This window comes from Pan troglodytes, chromosome 8 (genome assembly GCF_028858775.2).
Source record: "Pan troglodytes isolate AG18354 chromosome 8, NHGRI_mPanTro3-v2.0_pri, whole genome shotgun sequence".
In the NCBI taxonomy this organism is placed as follows: Eukaryota; Metazoa; Chordata; class Mammalia; order Primates; family Hominidae; genus Pan; species Pan troglodytes.
In genome coordinates, this window is record NC_072406.2 from 116,075,027 (window position 1) to 116,096,206 (window position 21,180).

At 38.4% G+C, this 21,180-nt stretch overlaps 1 protein-coding gene across 4 annotated transcripts in view; it reads left to right on the top strand.

The window, feature by feature from the left end:
• Nucleotides 1–205: 205 nt before the first annotated feature.
• The window catches only part of SLK (STE20 like kinase), a 67,809-nt gene continuing 46,834 nt past the window's right edge, over nt 206–21,180 (top strand). For 2 of the 4 annotated variants that reach the window (XM_508017.7, XM_001137318.6), the window contains exon 1: nt 206–967. In XM_508017.7, coding sequence (XP_508017.3) covers nt 818–967 — 150 coding nt within the window. In that variant the 5' untranslated portion in view covers nt 206–817. The remainder of the gene's footprint in view (nt 968–21,180) is intronic. The other 2 variants (XR_010146714.1, XM_063781157.1) reach the window with 2 other exon arrangements.

Here is a 21,180-nt window from a genome sequence, read left to right on the forward strand (position 1 = left end):
GGGACCAAAGAACAAATGCGTCCATCACACCAGCCCCCCGCACCCCGAGCCCCGTGCTCCGCTCACGCGAACCCTCGGGGGCAGCCAGTCTGAGGGACGTAGCGCGCGTGCGCGGGGCCAGAGGGGACGCCCCCACGCGAGCGCGCGGTGAGCAGGGCGCGTGACCGGGCGGGCGCGCAGCCGGGAAAGCGCGCGGGCGCGCTACGGAGTCGGCGTCGGCGCGCGCTCCAGGCCGAGGCTGTGTGGGCTGGGGAGGGAGACAGGCGGCGGAGGCGGCGGCGGCGCCCCAGACCCGAGGGGACGCGCGGGCCTTGCGCCGCGGGAGCGGACGGCGGCGGCGGAGACCCTAGGCTCGCGGCCCGAGGCGGGAGGGCTCGGCTTCTCGACTGCCCGCCTCCGAGGCCGCCGGCCGCTTCTCTCTCCCGGAGTGGCCGCCGCCCCTGGAGACTCGCCGTGACACGGGCCTAAGCCGCCGCCGCGGGAGTCCTGACCGCTCGGACCCGTCGGACCAGGCCGGGTGGGAGCGAGCTTGCGGCCAGGTGCCGCTCCCGGAGGGTGGGCCGGAGGCGAGGCGCCCACCGCGCGGCTCGCGGGCCGGGCTCGGCGGAGGGGCCGCTCGCGCAGCACCCCCACCGCGGGCCGGAGCCCGGGTCGCCGCCCCGCCTTCTCCCGGGACCGCCCGACCGGAGCTGCGGGGGCCGAGGGACGCCGCGCCCGCCGCCGCCAGCCGGGCTCGCGCGGGAGAGCAGGGAAGAGAAACTTTGCCTTTTATTGTTTTTAGTCCTTAAGTGCAAGGAACTCTGTGTTGGGAGGAAAAATGTCCTTCTTCAATTTCCGTAAGATCTTCAAGTTGGGGAGCGAGAAGAAGAAGAAGCAGTACGAACACGTGAAGAGGGACCTGAACCCCGAAGACTTTTGGGAGATTATAGGAGAACTGGGCGACGGAGCCTTTGGGAAAGTGTACAAGGTAAGAGGGGGAAAACGGGAAGTTGTACTGCGAAGATAAAACAGCCACTGGCCTGGAGTGGCGGGAGGACATCTGCTCCCCTGGTCCCTATCCTGTCCTTCTTTTGACTGTTACGGTTCGATGCAACTTTACTTGGCTGATCATCCAAGGAGTAGCTAAGAAGTCGGGTTTACGGTGGAACAAAATGGGGCCTGGATGGAGTTTAAAGAGCGATTGGAAAGGGAGACAGGGTTATAAAGTCTACTCTTTCGAACTTCAAAGGAAATGAGAGTGTTCTTTAATTTATAGGAGGGGTCTGGTTGTGCCCTTCAAGTATTTTAGAATGAGAAAGTCATTGCACTTTGCAGTGGATTTGTCTACTGACTGCATTCGCGTGCATGCTTGTACTCCAACAGTTCTGTTTTTAGGGTCCAGGGTATATATTTGGTTGTATCTAGAGCTAATACAGAACTAGTTGGGATCAAAGTGATTGCTACTTGCAGTCTCTTCTTGAGTTAGTTGCTTGACAGCATACTATAAAATAGAATGGAATTTCTGACAAAATTTCCAAAAAACCTTCATGTGGTACTAGTTTTAAATATATTTATGGTAAGCATTGACTAGAAGTCAGTATCAGCGCTTAAGCAATTAAAAACACACACGCATGTATTTATTTCAATAGAAAGAGGCTTGGCGTTTCAACCTGAAGGCATTAATGTTAACTATTTAATATCTCCTAAGGAACATATGAATGATGTCATTGGAGTATTTTCATCCTGAAGGGCGAATTTTTTATGAGACAGCGTTTAGGGGAAGGGCCCACAGGGTTGCCTAGAAGTGAAAACGTAAGAAAATAACTTATGTTTATACAGGACTTTGAAGTTTTTAAGTACTTTCAAATAATTTGGCCCCCACAAAAATCTTGTGAGGTAGGCAGGTCAGTATGAGTATCCACATTTCACAGATGAAGATATTGAAATTGTTCACAGTCACATGAGTCTCAGCCTAGACTTGAACTCAGGTCTTCTGAGCCCATATTTAGTATTGTTTTTTATTTTAACAGTCACTGGTAGAAATGAGAGCATTTTGCCTACTACTTTCTTTTTTTTTGAGACGGAGTTTCGCCCCTTTTGCCCAGGCTGGAGTGCAATAGCGCGATCTCGGCTCACCGCACCCTCCCCCTCCCGGGTTCAAGCGATTCTCCTGCCTCAGCCTCCCGTAGTAGCTGGGTTTACAGGCATACGCCACCATGCCCGGCTAATTTTGTATTTTTAGTAGAGACAGGGTTTCTCCATGTTGGTCAGGCTGGTCTTGAACTCCCGACCTCAGGTGATCCGCCCGCCTCGGCCTCCCAAAGTGCTAGGATTACAGGCGTGAGCCACCGTCCCCGGCTGCCTACTACTTTCTAAGCACCATTACACTTCTGCCTCTGCCCTGCCTCAAATGCATCTTGTCAAAACCCCAGTCCTCATTCTTTATCCAGGCTAAAATATCTACTCCTCTCTGTGTGCTTTCAGAACACGTTGTTCACATGGCTATTATAGCACTTGTCACTTACTACAGTTAATATGTTTATGTTTCTATAATAAAATTAAGGGCCAAAATTATGATACATATTTGGGTTCATTCACTGCCTTAGCGTATAGTGATGTGTCTGTTTATTTGTTGAAATGAAAGAATGTGTTTTGTCTGCATATGAATGCTGTCGTGGAAGCTATCATAGGCTGTGGAAGTTGGCAAAATAAGCTTTGTTATTTGTGTGGAGGGTAGAGTATGGGCTTCAGCAAGAGCTTCATAAGATGCAAGGCTTCGTAGTGGGAAGATCACTCCTGGGAATCAAGAGTTGTGTTTTAGTGCTGGCTGTCACAAACCAGCGTTGTAATCCTGGACAAAACACTTAACTTCTCTGGACCTCCGTTTTCTTAGCCATAATATTAACTTTCTTAGGAGTTTAGATTCTTTCACCCATTAAAGTCCTGCGAGTATGTAATTAGCCTGGAAAGGCAAAAATAAATGCTCAAGGCACCTAGAATCTTGTAGTTAGAAGGTGGTAGGTGATTATGGGCAGTTTTCATGGTGTAAATAAGTTTTATCGAATATAAACAGCTTAGTAGTAAGAGCACTGGCTCTGGAGTTGGAATATAACTTAGCTCTCTCACTCAATAGCAGCATATGACCTTGAGCAAGTTTCTTATTTGTCCTATGCCTAACTTTGCTCATCCATAAGACATCCTCAGTGTGAGGATTGAAGAAGATAATATAAGGCACATGGAAAGGGCTCAGTAAATGGTAGAAATTACTGTTATTACATTTAGAGCTCATAGATGCAAAATTTGGGATGAGATAGGAAAAGGAAGCAAGAAGATAATAAAGCATTTTGTTGGTTTCTAATGGCATGGGCAGACTGTGTGGAGATACTAAAGCCCTGTGTTATTCTTTCATGACACTTTCTGCAAAATGTGATCTATCTTCCTATACTGAGACATTAATTGAAAAATTTCTGAAGAACAAGAGTCTTATTTCATGTAGTTATTTGAGCACTATAAAATTGTGTCAAGGAGAATTTCTGTGATCTTGATGACTGTATTTTAGTATGATATTTGAAGAGCACGGGCTGGCACTATTTTTTCTTTTTTCATTTCACTACTCTGCTTCTAAGGAGTAGGGTATGAGTTTTTTAAAAAATAAAATTTGAAATTAAAACTTATCTGACTTCTTATGGCCTCTTTTTTCTAAAAGTTTTTGTTTTTCAAGATTCCATAGAAATTGAGGATTTATAAACTTCCTTATATTTGGAAGAAAAAGCTATGGAACCTTAACATAGTACGTAGTAGTATGTAGTAGAAAACTGTTTATAAACTTGATTCTAACTATCATTTGCTTACAGAAATTAGTAACTGTTACAAAGATTATATTGTAAATAGAGATGAGGTTGAGTATCCCATTTCCCAAATGCTTGGGACCAGAAGTGTTTTGGATTTTGGAATTTTTTGGATTTTGGAATATTTGCATTATACTTAGTTATTGAACATCTGAAATTGAAAATGCTCTAGTGATCATTTCCTTTGAACATCATGTCATGTTAGCACTCAGAAAGTTTCAGATTTTGGAGCATTTCAGATTAGATTTTCAGATTTGGGATGTGTAACCTATAGGTAATCATGTTGTGTATTTAGTCTGAGTCATTCTTCCATCGTGTACTTGTTGTATTCCTTCCACTCAGTCCAGCACTGTACACATTTAACAGTTACTTCCTTGCCTGAAAAAGCTTCACTACTTTAAATTTATTTTCTCTTTTAAAAATAGTATTATTTGACATATAAATGAAGATATGTAATATCCTTCACAATATTTTATCTTTGGGTTTCTCTTTTTTTGTTGTTGTTGTTTTGTTTTTGTTTTGTTTTGTTTTGAGATGGAGTCCCTCTCTGTCGCCCAGGCTGCAGTGCCGTGGCGCAATCTCGGCTCACTGCAACCTCCGCCTCCCAGGTTCAAGCAATTCTCCTGCCTCAGCCTCCGGAGCAGTTGGGATTACAGGCACGCACCACCGTGCCAGGCTAATTTTTTGTATTTTTAGTAGAGACGGGGTTTCACCATGTTTGCCAGGGTGGTCTTTCCTGACCTCAGGTGATCCGCCTGCCTTCGCCTCCCAAAGTGTTGGGATTAGAGGCATGAGCCACTGCCCCTCACCCCCTGCTGGATTTCTCTTGTTTTTAACAGAAAAAAAGAATGACATAAGATTATGAATTGAATTGCATTTCTAGAAAGCTATTTTATCTATTAAACCAGTTGAAACTAAACTCTTGGCTGTGTGCTGGATGAAAGTAGTTTTTATATGACAACTGATGGCTGTGTGCCTTTTAAAAAATAGTAAAATATATAATCTTTGTATTAAAAAGTATGGAAACATATACATTTAGCAGATAATAAAGTGAATTATTATTAACAACTGTCAGTGTCAAGGAATTCTGCTAACATCCGAGAATCCCTCTTGCCTCCTTTCTGTATCTAATATCTTCTCTCTCCCTAAAGGAAACCACTATCCTATCTTTAAGTTATTCATTTATTTGCTTTTCTTAATCATTTACTATCTAGGATTATATCCCTAAATGTTATAAATTTAGTTTTGTATGCACTTGAACTTTATATGAATGGAATCATATTGAACATATTCTTTTGTGTCTTGCCTCTTTCAAAGTCAGTATTGTGTTTGTGAGGTTCATCTTTATCACATAGAGCTGTAGTTCTTTTTCGTTGTAGCATTGTATTCTATTATATGATGATATCACCAATTATTTACTATTGTACAATTAATGGATATATTGGTTGCTTCCAGTTTTTGGCTCTTACACAAAACGGTAGTTGCACATATACATGAGTTTCACTAAGAGTTAATCCAGGAATGGAATTGCTAGGTTATAGGGTAATGTATCTTTAATTTTACCAGATGATGCCAAACTAATTATACCAGTTTACATTCCCACCAGCAGTTTAAGAATTTCCTTGCCCTGCCAGGCGCGGTGGCTCATGCCTGTATTCCCAGCACTTTGGGAGGCCGAGGCGGGTGGATCACGAAGTCAGGAGATCGAGACCATCCTGGCTAACACGGTGAAACCCCGTCTCTACTAAAAATACAAAAAATTAGCCGGGCGTGGTGGCAGGCGCCTGTAGTCCCAGCTACTCGGGAGGCTGAGGCAGGAGAATGGCGTGAATCCGGGAGGAGGAGCTTGCAGTGAGCCGAGATCGCACCACTGCACTCCAGCCTGGGCGAAAGAGCAAGACTCCGTCTCAAAAAAAAAAAAAAAAAAAAATTTCCTTGCTCTGCATCTTTGCTAGCATTTAATATTGTCAGAATTTTAAAGTTTTGACAGGCTGATAATGTGTTACATTTCTCATTGTGCATTTAATTCACCTTTCACAGATTACTAAAAGTAATTCTTTTAATATGTTTTTGGTAATTTGAATTTCTTCTTTTGTGTTCAAGTCTCTTATTCATTTTTCTATTGAAGTCTTTTTGTTTATATGTTGATTGTGTGTGTGTACAATATATGTGTTTTGAATTTTAACCATTTGCTGGTGATAGTTATTGCTAATATAGTCTCATTCTGAGACCTGTCTTTTCATTCTCACTGTAGTGTCTTTTTTTGAATTCTTTAACATGGTCCAATTTGTCAGTTTTTTCCTTTACAGTTGATGCTTTTTGTGTTATGTTTAAGACATTTCTTCCTAATGTGTGATCATGAAGATAATCTTCTATATTATCTTCTAAAAGCTTTATGATTTTGCTTTTCTTTAACAATTAGATCTATAATCTACCTAGAATAGATTTTTGTAAATGGTATGAGGTAGGGGTCCAGTTTCATTTTTTTCCCCATATGGATACACAATTGTCCCAGAACTATTTGCTGGGAAGAAAAATAATTCCCCACTGCTCTGCAGTGCCCTGTTACGTAGCATGTGTCTGTTTCTGCATTCTCTGTTCTCTTCATTGATCTATTTGTCTATTCCTATACCAGTATCCCACTGTCTTAATTAGGAAAGCATTAAAATAAGTTTCTGCTGCTTCTTCAACATAGTTTAGTAGTATTGTTGGCCCTTAGGGCTTCTATGTACATTTTCCAGTTAGCCTGGTTGAGTGCCACAAAAAAATCTGTGTTTTTTTGGAGAGATTTCATTGAATTTATAAATCAGTTTTGGAAAAATTAACCTCTCTTTGATATTGAGTCTTCCCACCTGTGCATGTTTTATCTCTGTTTAGGTCTTTTTTACTATCTTAATAATGAGTTACAGTTTTTTTCCCTAGAAGTGGGAACACAAACTACTTCAAGGATGTTTTAAATACTTTGTTTTTCCTGTTAGAATTTCCTCCTTGTTTTTGTTGTGTACAACCTTTAGTAGCCTTCTGAGAAAGGATCCATGGAAAACATATTTTTTAAGAACTTGCCTGTCTAAATATGTCTTTATTATAAGGTCACAACTTAATATATATAATTCTAGTTCAAAAGTAAGTTTTTAAAGAATTTTTAAGATTTAGAATTTGTTAGTTTTGAAGACTTTCTTCCATTCATTATCTTTTGGCTGCAAGAGTTGCTGTTGAATGTCTGATGCCATTTGGCTTCCTGGATCCTTTGCCATCTTTTTCTCTTAATAGCCTTTAGGATTTTCTTTTATCCTCTGTTCGTGGTGATGTACTTTGATGTAGGTCTTTTCTTCTTCTTTCGTTTTGCTGTGCTCTTGGTTAGTCCTTTCAATCCAAAGACTTATGTCCGTCAGTTCTGTGACATTTTCTTGTATTATTTATTTGACAGCCTCCACCCACCACTTCCCCCAATAATGACTCTTGCCATGGTCTTAAGATTCTTCATGTCCCTAAATTCAGGGGACACTTACCATCTTACTTGACCTGTCATTACCATTTGAGATACTTGGCCATTCTTTCCTTTAAAAAGTTCATCTTTTGGCCTTTTTTTTTTTTTTTTTTTTTTGAGATGGAGTCTCGCTCTGTCGCCCAGGCTGGAGTGCAGTGGCGCGATCTCAGCTCACTGCAAGCTCTGCCTCCCGGGTTCACGCCATTCTCCTGCTTCAGCCTCCCGAGTAGGTGGGACTACAGGTGCCTGCTACCACGCCCGGCTAATTTTTTCTATTTTTTTTTTTTTTTTAGTAGAGACAGGGTTTCACCATGTTGGCCAGGATGGTCGCGATCTCTTGACCTCGTGATCCACCCACCTCGGCCTCCCAAAGTGCTGGGATTACAGGTGTGAGCCATCGCACCTGGCCCGTCTTTTGGCTTTTAAGTCACCATACTCTTGATTTTCCTTCCACCTCTGTGTCTGTTCGTCACACTCCTTTGCTGGTTCTTCCTCTTTCTGACTTTAAGGTGTGGGAATTCCACAGGGCTTGGGTATAGGCCACCTTCTCCTTTTCTTAGGAGAACCGGTCTTCTCCCATGGCTTCAATTACCATCTAAATGCAATTTCTATCTTTACCCTAAGACCTCCCTTTTGAACTCCAGATCCACACATCCAACTGTCTATTAGAGATTTCTGCTTGGATGTCTCACAGATACCTTAAACTGCAAGTCCAAAACATGAACTAATTCAGCTCATGATGTCAGTCACAAATTTGCTCCTTCTGTCTTCCCACTCAGTAATTACCACTTCCATCTACCAGTTGCATAGGCCAGAGACCTAGAGGTCATTTTTAACACCTGTTGCTGCCTTCCCCACCAAACCTAATTAAACACCAAGGCCTGTTAATTCTACCTACTAAATATTTCTCAAAAATACTTCTTTCTTTCTTCACTGTCATTTCACTAGTCAAAGCTGCTATCATCTCTTACTCAGACTACTGCAGTCTTATTGGTATGTTTTTGGGCTTCATATAATCATTTACATGATTCTTTTAATCCCGTAATCATTTAATATATTCCTTTGTGTTGGGCTTCTTTTGCCAAACATTATATGAATGAGTTTCATCCATGTTGTTGCATGTAGTAGTAATTTGATCTTTTTCTTTGCTTTATGGTATTTTATGAAATATTATAGTTTATCCATTCTGTAGTATTTGGATTGTTTTCACTTTTTGTATGTTAAAAATATGATTCACGGCCCGGTGCAGGGGCTCACGCCTGTAATCCCAGCACTTTGGGATGCCAAGGTGGGAGGGTCACTTGAGCCCAGGAGTTCAAGACCAGCCTGGGCAACATAGGGAGACCCCATCTTTATTTGTTTTATTATTATTATTTTTTCTTGAGACAGAGTCTCACCTCTGTCATCCAGGCTGGAGTGCAGTGGCGCGATCAACTCCCCGGGCTCAGGTGATCCTCCCACCCCAGCCTCCCAAGTAGCTGGGACTGTAGGCACCTGCTACCATGCCCAGCTAATTTTTATATTTTTTGTAGAGACGGGATTTTGCCATGTTGCCCAGGCTGGTCTCAAATTCTTAGGCTCAAGTGATCTGCCCACCTTGGCCTCCCAAATTGCTAAGATTACAGGTGTGAGCCACCATGTCCAGCCTTAAATTTTTTAAATTAAAAAACAAAAAATACGATTCATGAATATTCTTGTGCATTTTGGTGCACATGTGCCATTATTGCTGTTGGATATATACCGGGAAGGAATTTTCTAGGTCATAGGTTATACATATCTTCCAAAGCGGTTGTACCAATTTACACTCCCATCAGTAGGGTATGGGAGTTTTCCCAGTTGCTCTGTGTCTTCACTTACACTTGGTATTGTTATTAATATTATCTTTAATGTTTTTTATTAGCCATTCTGTTGAGTGTAAGTGGTTTTATTTACATTTTCCTGATGACTAATGAAGTTGAGTGCCTTTTTATGTGCTTATTCAATATTTGGGTATCTTTTTTTGGTGGAATTCCTGGTTATTTGCCCAATTAAAAAAAAAAAAGCTCTATTTTGAGGTATAATTTATATACCACAAAATTCACCCATATAATTTTGTGAGTTTTAGTAAATCTGTACAGTTTTGCAGCCATTACTACAATCCAGCTTTGGAAGCTTTCTGTCACCCCCAGAAAGTTCTCATGTGCCTATTTTGCAGTCAGTCTCTATTCCCACACCAAGCTCAAGATAGCCCTTACTTGCTTTCGGAATGGCTCTGTAATTTTGCCTTTTCTAGAATTTTTTAATAAGTGGAAACATACAATATGTATTATTAATATGTATGGCTTTTTGCACTTAGCACAGGGTTTCTCAGTGTTGGCACTACAGCCGTTTTGGACAGGATAATCCTTTTTTGTGGAGGGCTGTCCTATGCACTGTAGGATGCATCCCTGACCCTACCCCTTTGTGACAACCTAAAATACTTCCAGACATTGCCAAATGTCTCCTGGATGGCAAAATCAGCACCACTGGTTGAGTGTAATTTTTCAGGATTCATCTGTGTTATTCACTTGTCTATTAAAATTTTTGGTTATTTATATTTTCCTTAATGATTTATAGGATATGAGGTCCTTTTTCCACAATGTAGATTGCTTTTCATTTATTTAATTCTTTTTCCTGATCCATAGAGGTATTTTTAAATTAGAAAATAAATTTATTAGAAAACAAAGGTTGAAAATAAACAGAATGAACAAACTCTATTTTTGCTTGCCCCAAAACCTCAATAAAAACTGTTATCTGGCCAGGTGCAGTGACTCATGCCTGTAATCCCAGCACTTTATAAGTTTGAGGCAGTAGGATTGCTTGAGCCCAGGAATTCAAGAACAGCCTGGGCAACATAGCGAGACCCCATGTCTACGGAAAGTAGTAAAAAAAATTAGCTGGGCATGATGGCACTCACCTGTGGTCACAGCTGCTGGAGAGGCTGAAGTGGGAGGATCCCTTGAACTTGGTGGAGGCTGCAGTGAGCTGTGATTGTGCCACTGCACTCCAGCCTTGGTGACAGAGCAAGACCTCGTCTCAAACAACAACAGCAAACAACTATTATCTCTTAAAATTTTAATATTTTTTCATATAAGTTCTGCATTTCCTTGTTAAATTTTTGCCTTGATAGTTTATCTTTCCAGCTACTATTTTGAATGGGATAGTTCTTCCATTATGTTTTGCAATTATTGTTTGGATATAAGAAAGCTATTAATTACTATTCTATAATATCTTAACCTTATTGAGTGCTCTTATTGTTTATTTTTCCCTCAACATTGAAGTTTTTCAATCCTATAAAAATGTTGATATGTAAAAAAAGTTGTATAGAGAACATACACATATCAACTACCTAGATTCTACAGCTGTTCATATTTTGCTATACTGACTTTATTACACACATCTATCCATCCATTCATCCATTTATCCATTCATTATCTGTTTCTCTTTTTCATTTTCTTAAGGATTTTCTCTTCTTTCAATTATTTGTACCTTTGTTTTTTTCACTTGTCTAATTATGTTGATTAATCCTTCCTGAACAATTCTAAATAATTCAACATTGGAAATGTTAGTAATTTAGTGAATTATTTTATAATATATTTTCTGGCACAATTTTAAAGTTTTAAACTTTCCTTCTTAGTTTTCTGTTTTCTACCAGAAAGTTATTGTTTATGTGCTGACATAGACTTCTAGATAAAGTGGCATATTACTTTATTCCCATGTTTCTTATTTGTAAATCTGTATTTAAATTCACACAGATCTTTAACATAACTCTGTAACAGAAGCAGTTAATTCTTATTTTGCCAGTGTCTCTATGTCAAGGTACACTTCTGCTTGAATATAAGATGCTATTGCTGTTACTGTATGAAATGTTGCCTTTTTATTATAAAAATCTGTCACTTTTATGTACCAAAATGAGAACTGAGATGGTTTTGAAATTTCAGAAAAAATTTTAACGAAAGAACTAATCGATTCAGTGAATATATATTTTTTTTCCTTAAAGAGGAATCATTTTCAGAAGTAGTTTTTAAGTGATAATCTCATCTCAAGATAATGGGAAGAAAAATGTCAAGACCAGGGCATTTATTTTATATCCCTGTGTTTCTTACTAACGTGTTTTTTATCTGTAAGGATATAACTACTGAATGTACATATGGAGTATAAAAACAATATTTTATTGTTCTTTTAATTTATAAGATGATCAACTTTTCCAATTTACCAGCTTATCAGCTCACATTTCTTCCTATAAATCAATGCTGAAATACTAGTTAATTTGGGTGCTTTCTTTAGAAAGGGAAGGTATTTGAATCATCCCTCCTTCCATCCCTTCCTCCTTTCTTGGAAAGTGTGAGCAAAGTTAATAAATTTCATTTCTCTTTGTATGTTGTCATTTTAGCATCTCAATTTTAAAGAAATGTACTGGAAATCAAGATATTTTATTTTTTAATTTTAATTTTAATTTTTTTTTGAGACAGGGTCTCACTCTGTCGCCCAGGCAGGAGTGCAGTGCCGCGATCTTGGCTCACTGCAACCTCCGCTTCCCACGTTCAAGTGATTCTCATGCCTCAGCCTCTGGAGTAGCTGGGATTACAGGCGCCCGCCACCACACCCAGCTAATTTTTGTATTTTTTAGTACAGATGGAGTTTCGCCTTGTTGGCCAGGCTGGTCCCCAACTCCTGGGCTTAAGCTATCCGCCTGCCTTGGCCTCCCAAAGTGCTGGGATTATAGGCGTGAGCCACCGTATCCAGCCAAGATATTTTATTTTTGCTTGTAAAGCATGTTTTATTTCCAGTTGGTATGTTGTATGGCATGAGCTTTATAAAGTCTCTTAAAATTTTAAAGATCTGTGATATGGCTTATTCACATTTAAAGATAAGGTAATATTACATAATTTATTTCAGAGTATCCTGCCAAAGTTTTATAAAGAACGGCCAAGAAACTAGCATACCATATCTGATTTTGGATCTTTAAATTAACCTTGATAGAATCTTTTTTCTGGACTGCTTTTTTTTGGTCTGTGCCCTGATGGATGTGAAGTAATATCGTCCCTGATTACTAATGAGGTTGAGCTCATTTTCATATGTTTATTGGCCATTTGGATTTCCTGTTCTCTGAAGTGATTGTTAAAGTCTTTTGGGCTCTCTTTCTTTTTCTTATTGATTTATGGGGGTCATTATACATTTTGGATACTTATCCTTTGTCCGTTATATATGAGGCACATATTTTCTTTTGCTTTGTGGTTTATCTTTTCACTCTCTTTAGGATTTTCTTTTTTTGTGTAGACATTTTAAGTTTTAATATAGTCCAATTTATTAACTTTTCCCTACATGGCTAATGTTTTTGTCTTAAGAAATTCTTTCCTAACCAAAATGGTGAAGATATCCTGCTGTGTTATCTTTGTAAAGTTTTATGGTATTGCCTTCTACATTAGGTCTGTAATTAAACTGGTGTTGATTTTTGCTTATAGAGTCAGGTAAGGACCGAATTTTATTTTTTCTATGTAGATACCCAGTTGTCCCAGCACCATGTACTTTAAAGACCGTCCTTTTCTTACTGCTTTGCAATGCTTCCATCATATAATGGATGTCCATATGCACATAGTATATTTCCATGACATTCTTTTAGGTTAAATTTTTAGGAGAATTGTTAGAGCAAAACAAATGATTATTTATTAATGCTTATTTTGAAATTACAAAATTTGTGCACATTTATTTTTCAATTTTTTAATTGTAGTAAAATACACATAAAATTTACTGTCTTGACTATTTTTTATCTCCTGTGAAGATTCACCATCGTCATGATTTTTAAATGTCTAGTTCAGTGGTATTAAATACATTCGTAATGTGCAACTGTCACCACTGTCTGTCCATCATGCCTCTTATCTTTTAAAATGAAACTCTACCGTGTTATCTACCGTGTTAAACAGTAACTTCCTATTTCTTCCTTCCTCCTGCCCTAGGCAACTGTTGTTCTACTTTTTGATACTATGATTTTGACTATCCTAAGTACCTCATTAAATGGAATAATACAGTATTTATCATTTTGTGACTTAGTTCATTTAGCATAATGAACCTTAAGGTTCATCCATGTCATAGCATATGTTAGAATTTCCTTCCTTTTTAAGGCTGAATAATATTTGTGGTATGTATATACACATTTTGCTTATCCACTCATCTATTGATGTCACTTGGATTGCTTGCATGTTTTAGCTGTTGTGTATTTAGCTACGAACGTGGGTGTACAAGTATCTCTTTGAGACCCTGCTTTCAGTTTTTTAGGGTATATACCCAGGAGTGGGATTCCTGGATCTTGTAGGAATCTATGTTTAATTTTTTGGGGGAACTGCCATATTGTTTTCTGTAGCTGTACCAATTTTACATTTCCATCGATTTGTGCACAAAACAAGAGTTCTAATTTCTCCACATCTTTACCTATACTTGTTCTTTTCATTCTTTTTTAAAGTAATAGTCATCCTAGTGGGTGTAAGGTGGTACTTATATAGTTTTGACTTATATATCTCTAATATTAGTGACGTTGAGCATCTTTTCATGTGCTTATTGGCCATTTGTATATCTTCCTTGGAGAAATACCTGTTCGGCTCCTTTGCCTATTTTTGAATTGGGCTAGTTGTGGGTTTTTGTTGTTGTTGTTGTTGTTGTTGTTGTTGTTGTTGAGTTTTAGGAGTTGTCTGTATATTCTGGATATTAATCCTCATCAGATAGATGATTTGTAAATATTTTCTGTCACTTTATAGGTTGCCATTTTACTGTAATATTGTCTTTTAAAATGTATAACATTTTACAATTTTCATCAAGTCCAGTTCCATGTTTTCTTTTGTTGCCTGTGCTTTAGTGTCATATCTCAGAATTCATTGTCAAGTCCAGTATCATAAAGCTTTTGCCTCATGCTGTCTTCTGAGAGTTTTATAGTTTTAGGTCTTACATTTAGGTTTTTCTTTGGTCCATTTTGAGTTAATTTTTGTTTATGGTGTTAGGTAAGGGTCCAACTTCACTGTTTCACATGTGGATATTCAGATTTCCTAGTACCATTTTTTGAAAAGACTGTCCTTTTCTCATTGACTGGTCTTGGAACCCTTGCCAAAAATCATTAGACCATATATATGCCAGTTTTTTTTTCCTGGTCTCTATTCCATTGGTTTATATTTCAGGACTGCACTGTTTTGATTACTGTAGCTTTGTAGTAAGTTTGAAATCAGGAAGTGTGAGTCTTCAAGCTTTGTTCTTTTTCAAGATTATTTTGGCTATTCAGGGTCCATTGAGATTCCATGTGAATTTTGGGATAGGGTTTTCTATTACTGCAAAAAATGTCATTGAGATTTTGATAGGGATTGCATTGAATCTGTAGATTGCTTTGGGTAGTATTGACATTTTAACAATATTAGGCCTCCAATATATGAACATGGGATGTGTTTTTATTTATGTCTTTGATTTCTTCCAGCATTGATTTTTTAGTTTTCATTGTACAAGTCTTTCATCTCCTTGGTTAAGTTAATTCCCAAGTGTTTTATTCTCTTTGATGCTATCGTAAATGGGATTGTTTTCCTTACTATTTAAAAGTCTTTATTTTTCTTGAATTAATTTCCAGACGTGGTACATTTTTTGTCTTATTTTAAAATATATTTTTGAAATTGTCTTTTTGTGTTCTGTTTTTCATCTTTTCCAACTATGCAATCTATGCACATTTCCTCAGCTTCTTTATTACACGGTTGTGTTTGTTTCTGCATATTCATGCTGCTCAGAGTCAATAAGTCCTTGAAATAAGCAGGAAAACTGTGTGATCTGAGAATTGGTAAAACATTTTGGAAACTGCAGACTTAGCCAAATTTAACTTATTACTGACACCATTTTGTTGCTATATTTTGACTGACCAGTGACTAAATTTTGAATACCTAACCAGAACAATATAAATAAAATAGAGTTTGGGAATGTGAAGAAAATATAAGGAGAATATAAAGTATATTTCTTTCTCTTTTGCAGATTTCAGGAAATGACATAATCCTTGGAATTTCTGTAATATTTTACAGAAATTACAGAAAGAATATGTACAATCGATCCTCATTATTTGCAGATTTTGTATTTGTGAATTTGCCTACTTGTTAAAGTTTACTTGTAGTCCTGAAATCTATACTTGCGGCACTTACTTGGTTATTTGTGTGTATGCGCAAAGCTGCAAAAAAATTTGACTCCTCTGGCAAGCACATTCCCAGCTAAACTTGAACAAGGTGACACTGCCTTGATTTCACCTCTCATGAAGAGATGACCAGAGGACGGAGACAGCAGAGGGCAGTGTAGTGAAGTGCAAGAAGGTCTGGCTGTGGGGGCCAGTTGGATAGGGTTTGAATCCCAAGTCTGACATCTGTTTTTGGGATGGCCTTCCGCAAGTCACTTAACACTTATACACCTCATTTCTCTTTTGTAAAATAAAGAAAGGAGAATCTCCCTGGATGAATTGTTTTCAGGATTTAAGAATATAATAATCTATGTGAGGGGTGTGTGTATGTGCATGGTTTTCCCTATGAACAATGTTTCAGTAGTCGCTAATTCAGTGCTTGCAGTGATTTTATAAAACATAACTACCACAAATAATGAGAATTAACTGTGTGTTTGCTAAATGATGAGGAGTGATTTTATTCTTTTTTAATATTGATACTTGTTCCTACCAAAATCTTAGCAGGACTGAAAAGATCACCATAATTTGCATGTAATTTAAAACAGATAACAGTATTAACAGTCTAAAAGTATATGCTTCCTTCAGTGCGGTTTCCTCTCTCTTCACTTAATAGCTTTTTGGAACTTTGGATATTTATTACCCAAACGTTTACTCTACTCTGTACCTTAGCTCTCCCATCTGTGTTGCTCATAGGTTTTGAAGGATTATGCCAGTTCTTAATCGCAGTTCCAAATACGCCCTTCTATGCTTTGTGATGCTGGTTCAAAGACTGCAGATCACATTTCTGCCTTGCTAGCAGCTCATTTCTGTTTCAAAAGTATAGGGCACTAGAGGGAGGCTGCAAGGAGAAGGAGGAAGAAATGACTTACAACTTTGTCTTGTTTCCTGTGAACTTCCTGTCTGCTTTCTTGTTACTTTGACCATCACCCTTGTAGAGGGTTTTTTTTTTTTGCTCCAGCATCAGCAGTTTCTTTCTGTAGCAGCTGTTGAATACAGTTTGTAGTTTTTCCAACACTCACAGAACTAACCTCATCATAACCCTTCATAACACCAGCACCAGTTGGCTGGTACCCTGTTTCTCAAAAGTTTGGGTCGCAGTCTCACAGGACCCCTCTTCAGAGACAACAGCACCAGCTGAGCAGCACTCTGTCCTCAGAGGTCCGTCAGAGTTTCAGCTCTGTGGAACCCTTCCTCCAAGCTTCTGAATTTTAATAATTCCAGTCTTTTCCCTTTGTTCCCATAGTCCTAGGGGTGGTAGCTTTTGCCTGTAGTTGTTACCTCCCTGATCCTTTGTATTATTTTTTCAGTTAGCAACAGAGTTAGTCATTGTTTTTATTAAATTTCTCTATTAAAATAATCAATGTGATTTTCCTCCTGTCTGGACCCTAACTGATACAAGGATTAAATAAGTTACTAAATGGAAAGTGCAGAGAACAGTGCCTCTTCTAATAGCACGATGGATATTACTATATAGGATAACATACTTGAAATAATTTGAGATTTTTTTACTGATTTCTTTGCAAAATACTAATATTTCCAATTTATATAGGTAAAAACATTAAAATAATCGTTGAATTTTATTGATATTAATATGCTCAAATATCACCTCGGTTAGACCTAACTTAACTACCCTATTTAAGTTGTAAACTCTGGCCTGTGTGCTCTCATACCCCATTTCCTCATCTTATTTTATTTTATGTTTTTTGAGACAGAGTCTCAGTCTGTCAACCATGCTGGAGCGCAATGGTGCAATCTTGGCTCACTGCAACCTCTCCCTCCTGGGTTCAAGTGATTCTTGTGCCTGAGCCTCCTGAGTAGCTGGGATTACAGGCGTGCACCACCACACTGTGCTAATTTTTGTATTTTTTGGTAGAGACAGTATTTCGCCATTTGTCCATGCTGGTCTCGAACTCTTGGGCCCAAGTGATCTGCCCACCTCGTCCTTCCAAAGTGCTGGGATTCCAGGCATGAGCCACCGCGCTCAGCCTCCTCATCTTTCTTATTAGTTTACTTTTTCCCACAGTACTAATTGCTAATATACTGATTTATTTGTTGACTGTCCACTCCCCAAAATTGTAAGTACCCCAGCACAGAGAGATTTTGCATATTTGCACATTGTCAGCATCTAGAACAGTAACCTAACATATAGAAGGCACTCAGTAAGTATTTGTTGGAAGAATGAATGGATTTCAGCAGATCAACTCTTTTGGTCAAGATTTGACCAAGATTTTTAATAGATTTTTATGCAGTAGTTCCCCCTTATCCGAGGTTTCACTTTCCATGGTTTTATTTACCTGCAGTCTGAAAATAGGTGAGTACAGTACAGTAAGATGTATTGAGAGACATCATTCACATAATTTTTATGATAGTATATTGTTACAATTGTTCTATTTTATTATTATTGTTGTTAGTCTCTTACCGTGCCTAATTTATAAATGAAACTTTATCATAAGTATGTATGCAAGGAAAAAACATAGTATACATAGGGTTTAGTACTATCCAAGGTTTCCAGCATCCTCTGGGGGTCTTGGGATGTATTCCCTGGGGATAGAGGGGACGGCTGTATTACGTTTCTTTTCTAGATCACATTTCGCTGGGGTGTTGTTTGTCTTTGTGTTTTCTGCAGCTTGGACCAGTGCCTTGTAGTGGATGTTCATGAACATTTTGAGTTGTTCGTGAACAATTTGGGTTGTTTAGTTTTTACATTTTATGGTTAAATGTTCTTACACACTGGACAATTAGGCTCTTCTTCTTTTGGTGGGGGGAAGAGTACCTCAGCCTTGAGATGAAATCAACCAGATTGATAGAATCAGTCCCAGTGATTATTTTTTCTTTTTATTCCTTGTTTTTTAGATTCCTTTTGTATTTATCTTACATATTTTTTGTTTGTTTGTTTGTTTGCCTTTGATTGACTAACACCTCTGTGGGACTGAAATCATCTCTGTTTTCTGTGCTGGTCTTTCAGTTTCCAGCTAAAAATTTTATTAAAATATATTCTTCCCTATGAAATACTATATAATGTTAGAAAATGTAAAAATATAGAAAGAAAATAAATGAAGATTTAAAAATTATTCCTGTACTCACCACCCAGGGAATACCTTCTGTTCAAACAAGAGTAATATGAGGGTGTAATTTTTTTAGAATATGAAACCAGTATGGAACATTCAGACAACTTATGTTTCCCAGTATCCCTCATTTGTTTATGTAATGTGGCCAAGCTCTATTGATGATTCATGAAAATAAAAACAGTGATTTTAGGTAATCATGACTGATATTTGAAATCTTTTTATCAACAGAAGTTATATTTTAAAATTAAGATTGGGATTTGTTATTCCATTTTTGTTTTTAACGTTTGTTTAGTTCAGTGGTGCCCATCCTCTTTGGCATCAGGGACTGGTTTCATGGAAGACAACTTTTCCACAGACTGGATGCGGGGATGTTTTGGGGATAATTCAAGTGTGTTATGTTTATTGTATACTTTGTTTGTATTATTACTACATTGTAATATATAATGAAATAATTACACAACTCACCATAATATAGAATTAGTGGGAGCTCTGAGCTTGTTTTCCTGCAACTAAATGTTCCCATCTTGGGCTGATGGGAGACAGTGACAGATCATCAGGCGTTAGATTCTCATAAGGAGCACACAACCTAGATCCCTCACATACGCGGTTCACAATAGGGTTCACAGTTCACGATAGAGTTCATGCTCCTCTGAGAAGCTAATGCTGCTGCTCCTCTGACAGGAGACAGAGCTCAGGTGGTATTGTGAGCAATGGGGAGTGGCTCTGAATACAGATGAAGCTTTGCTTACTTGCCTGCTGCTCATCTCCTGCTATGCGGCCTGGTTCCTAACAGGCCGTGGACTGGTACTGGTTTGTGGCCCCGTGGTTGGGGAACCCCGGGTTTAGTTATTTCATTAAGCCTTTATGTGAAGAGTTTTGTTTTTGTTTTTGTTTTTCCCGAGACAGAGTCTTGGTCTGTTGCCCAGGCTGGAGTGCAATGGCACTATCTCGGCTCACTGCAACCTCCATCTCCTGGGTTCAAGCAATTCTGCTGCCTCAGCCTCCCAAGTAGTTGGGATTACAGGCATCCGCCACCATGCCTGGTTAATTTTGTATTTTTAGTAGGAATGGGGTTTCACCATGTTGGCCAGGCTGGTCTTGAACTCCTGACCTTGTGATCCGCCCGCCTTGGCCTCCCAAAGTGCTGGGATTACAGGCATGAGCCACCACGCCTGGCCTATGTGAAGAGTTTTTATGCCTTTAGATATTAGGTAGATAAGCTCTTTTTAAAAAATACTTTATGTCCCAGTTATATTAGTGTAGAGAATAGTGTCACACACTTGTAAATATTTATTTCAGTTTTGTTTTTTTAAAGTTTTTTAGAACTAGATCCTGATGAGTAATCATGTTATTTTCAAGCAATAATTTGAGGCACTATTCTTTTAATGTAACTTTTATTATTTATATTAAACCAAATGATATCATTGTTGGTATAATCAATATATGACAGAATTTGTTACTGTGAGGAATTTTAGAGGTTATCTAGTGTGAGTTATTTTTCTTCCTTCATGCCAGCCCATTCACAAGTATAAAAGATACATCTTTAAAATCTCCAGGACATCAGTCAATTAATTTTAGTTGCTGCATCATTTTTCATTGTAGAACTGTACTGCATGATTTAAGCAGGTTCCTATTAAGTGACATTTAGGCTGATTCACTTTTTCGCTATTGCAAATGGTGCTTTGATGAGTATTTTTGTATGTGCATGAGTTTTATTTTATGAAATTATCTCCTTCTGATAAATTCTTAAAAGTGAGATTTAGACATTTATTTATTGAAACATTTATTAACTTAAAAAAATTTAGTATCTGTTTTTAATGTAATAAGTGGAGTTTTGCTGAAGTGATGTTAACATACATCATAGTGAAATGTCTTATAAAAACAACCTAGTTAGCATTTTAAGATCTGATTCCTAACGTTAAAAATGATCCTAGTATCTACTACATATTTGGAAACCTTTCATTTATAATAAATGATGGTGAGAAGTTAACCAAAGAAGGAAAACGAGAAAGTTAAAGTACTAAGAACAAGGAAAAATGACCAAATGATAGAAATATGGGGAGACTGGAAAGGGCATAGAGGAGGCAAAACTTTGCCTCCATCCTCTTAGCGTCCCTGCTGGGCCCGAGAATTAAACTGACACGAGATAGAGTAGAGGAGAAAAGCATAGACATTTAATATAAGTTTTATGTGACATGGGAGCCCTCAAAAGAAAATGAAGTCATAGAGAAATGGCAAAACCTACATACTTTTGTGTTAGGTTGAAAGAAGAGAGGCGATTGTAGAAAAGTAGATATGTTATATGGGGAGGCTAAAGGAAGATGTTTAATTTAACAAGGTCTGTTTGTACACAATTCTCTTGACTGTGACTCCCTATCAAAGAATGTTTCTTTTCTCCTGGGACAGAGAAGACGTCTTTTACAGGAACATTTTCATCTCCTAGTTTCAGGAAGAAAAGGTGGAAGATTAGAATGCCCTTCTTGCATCTGCTATTTTTCAAGTGCCTTTCAAACTCAAAGTGATCCTTATGTCAGAGTGGCATGTTTGAAGTGGTGTATTCTGCCACCCTTCACGGGTAATGATTATGCCTAG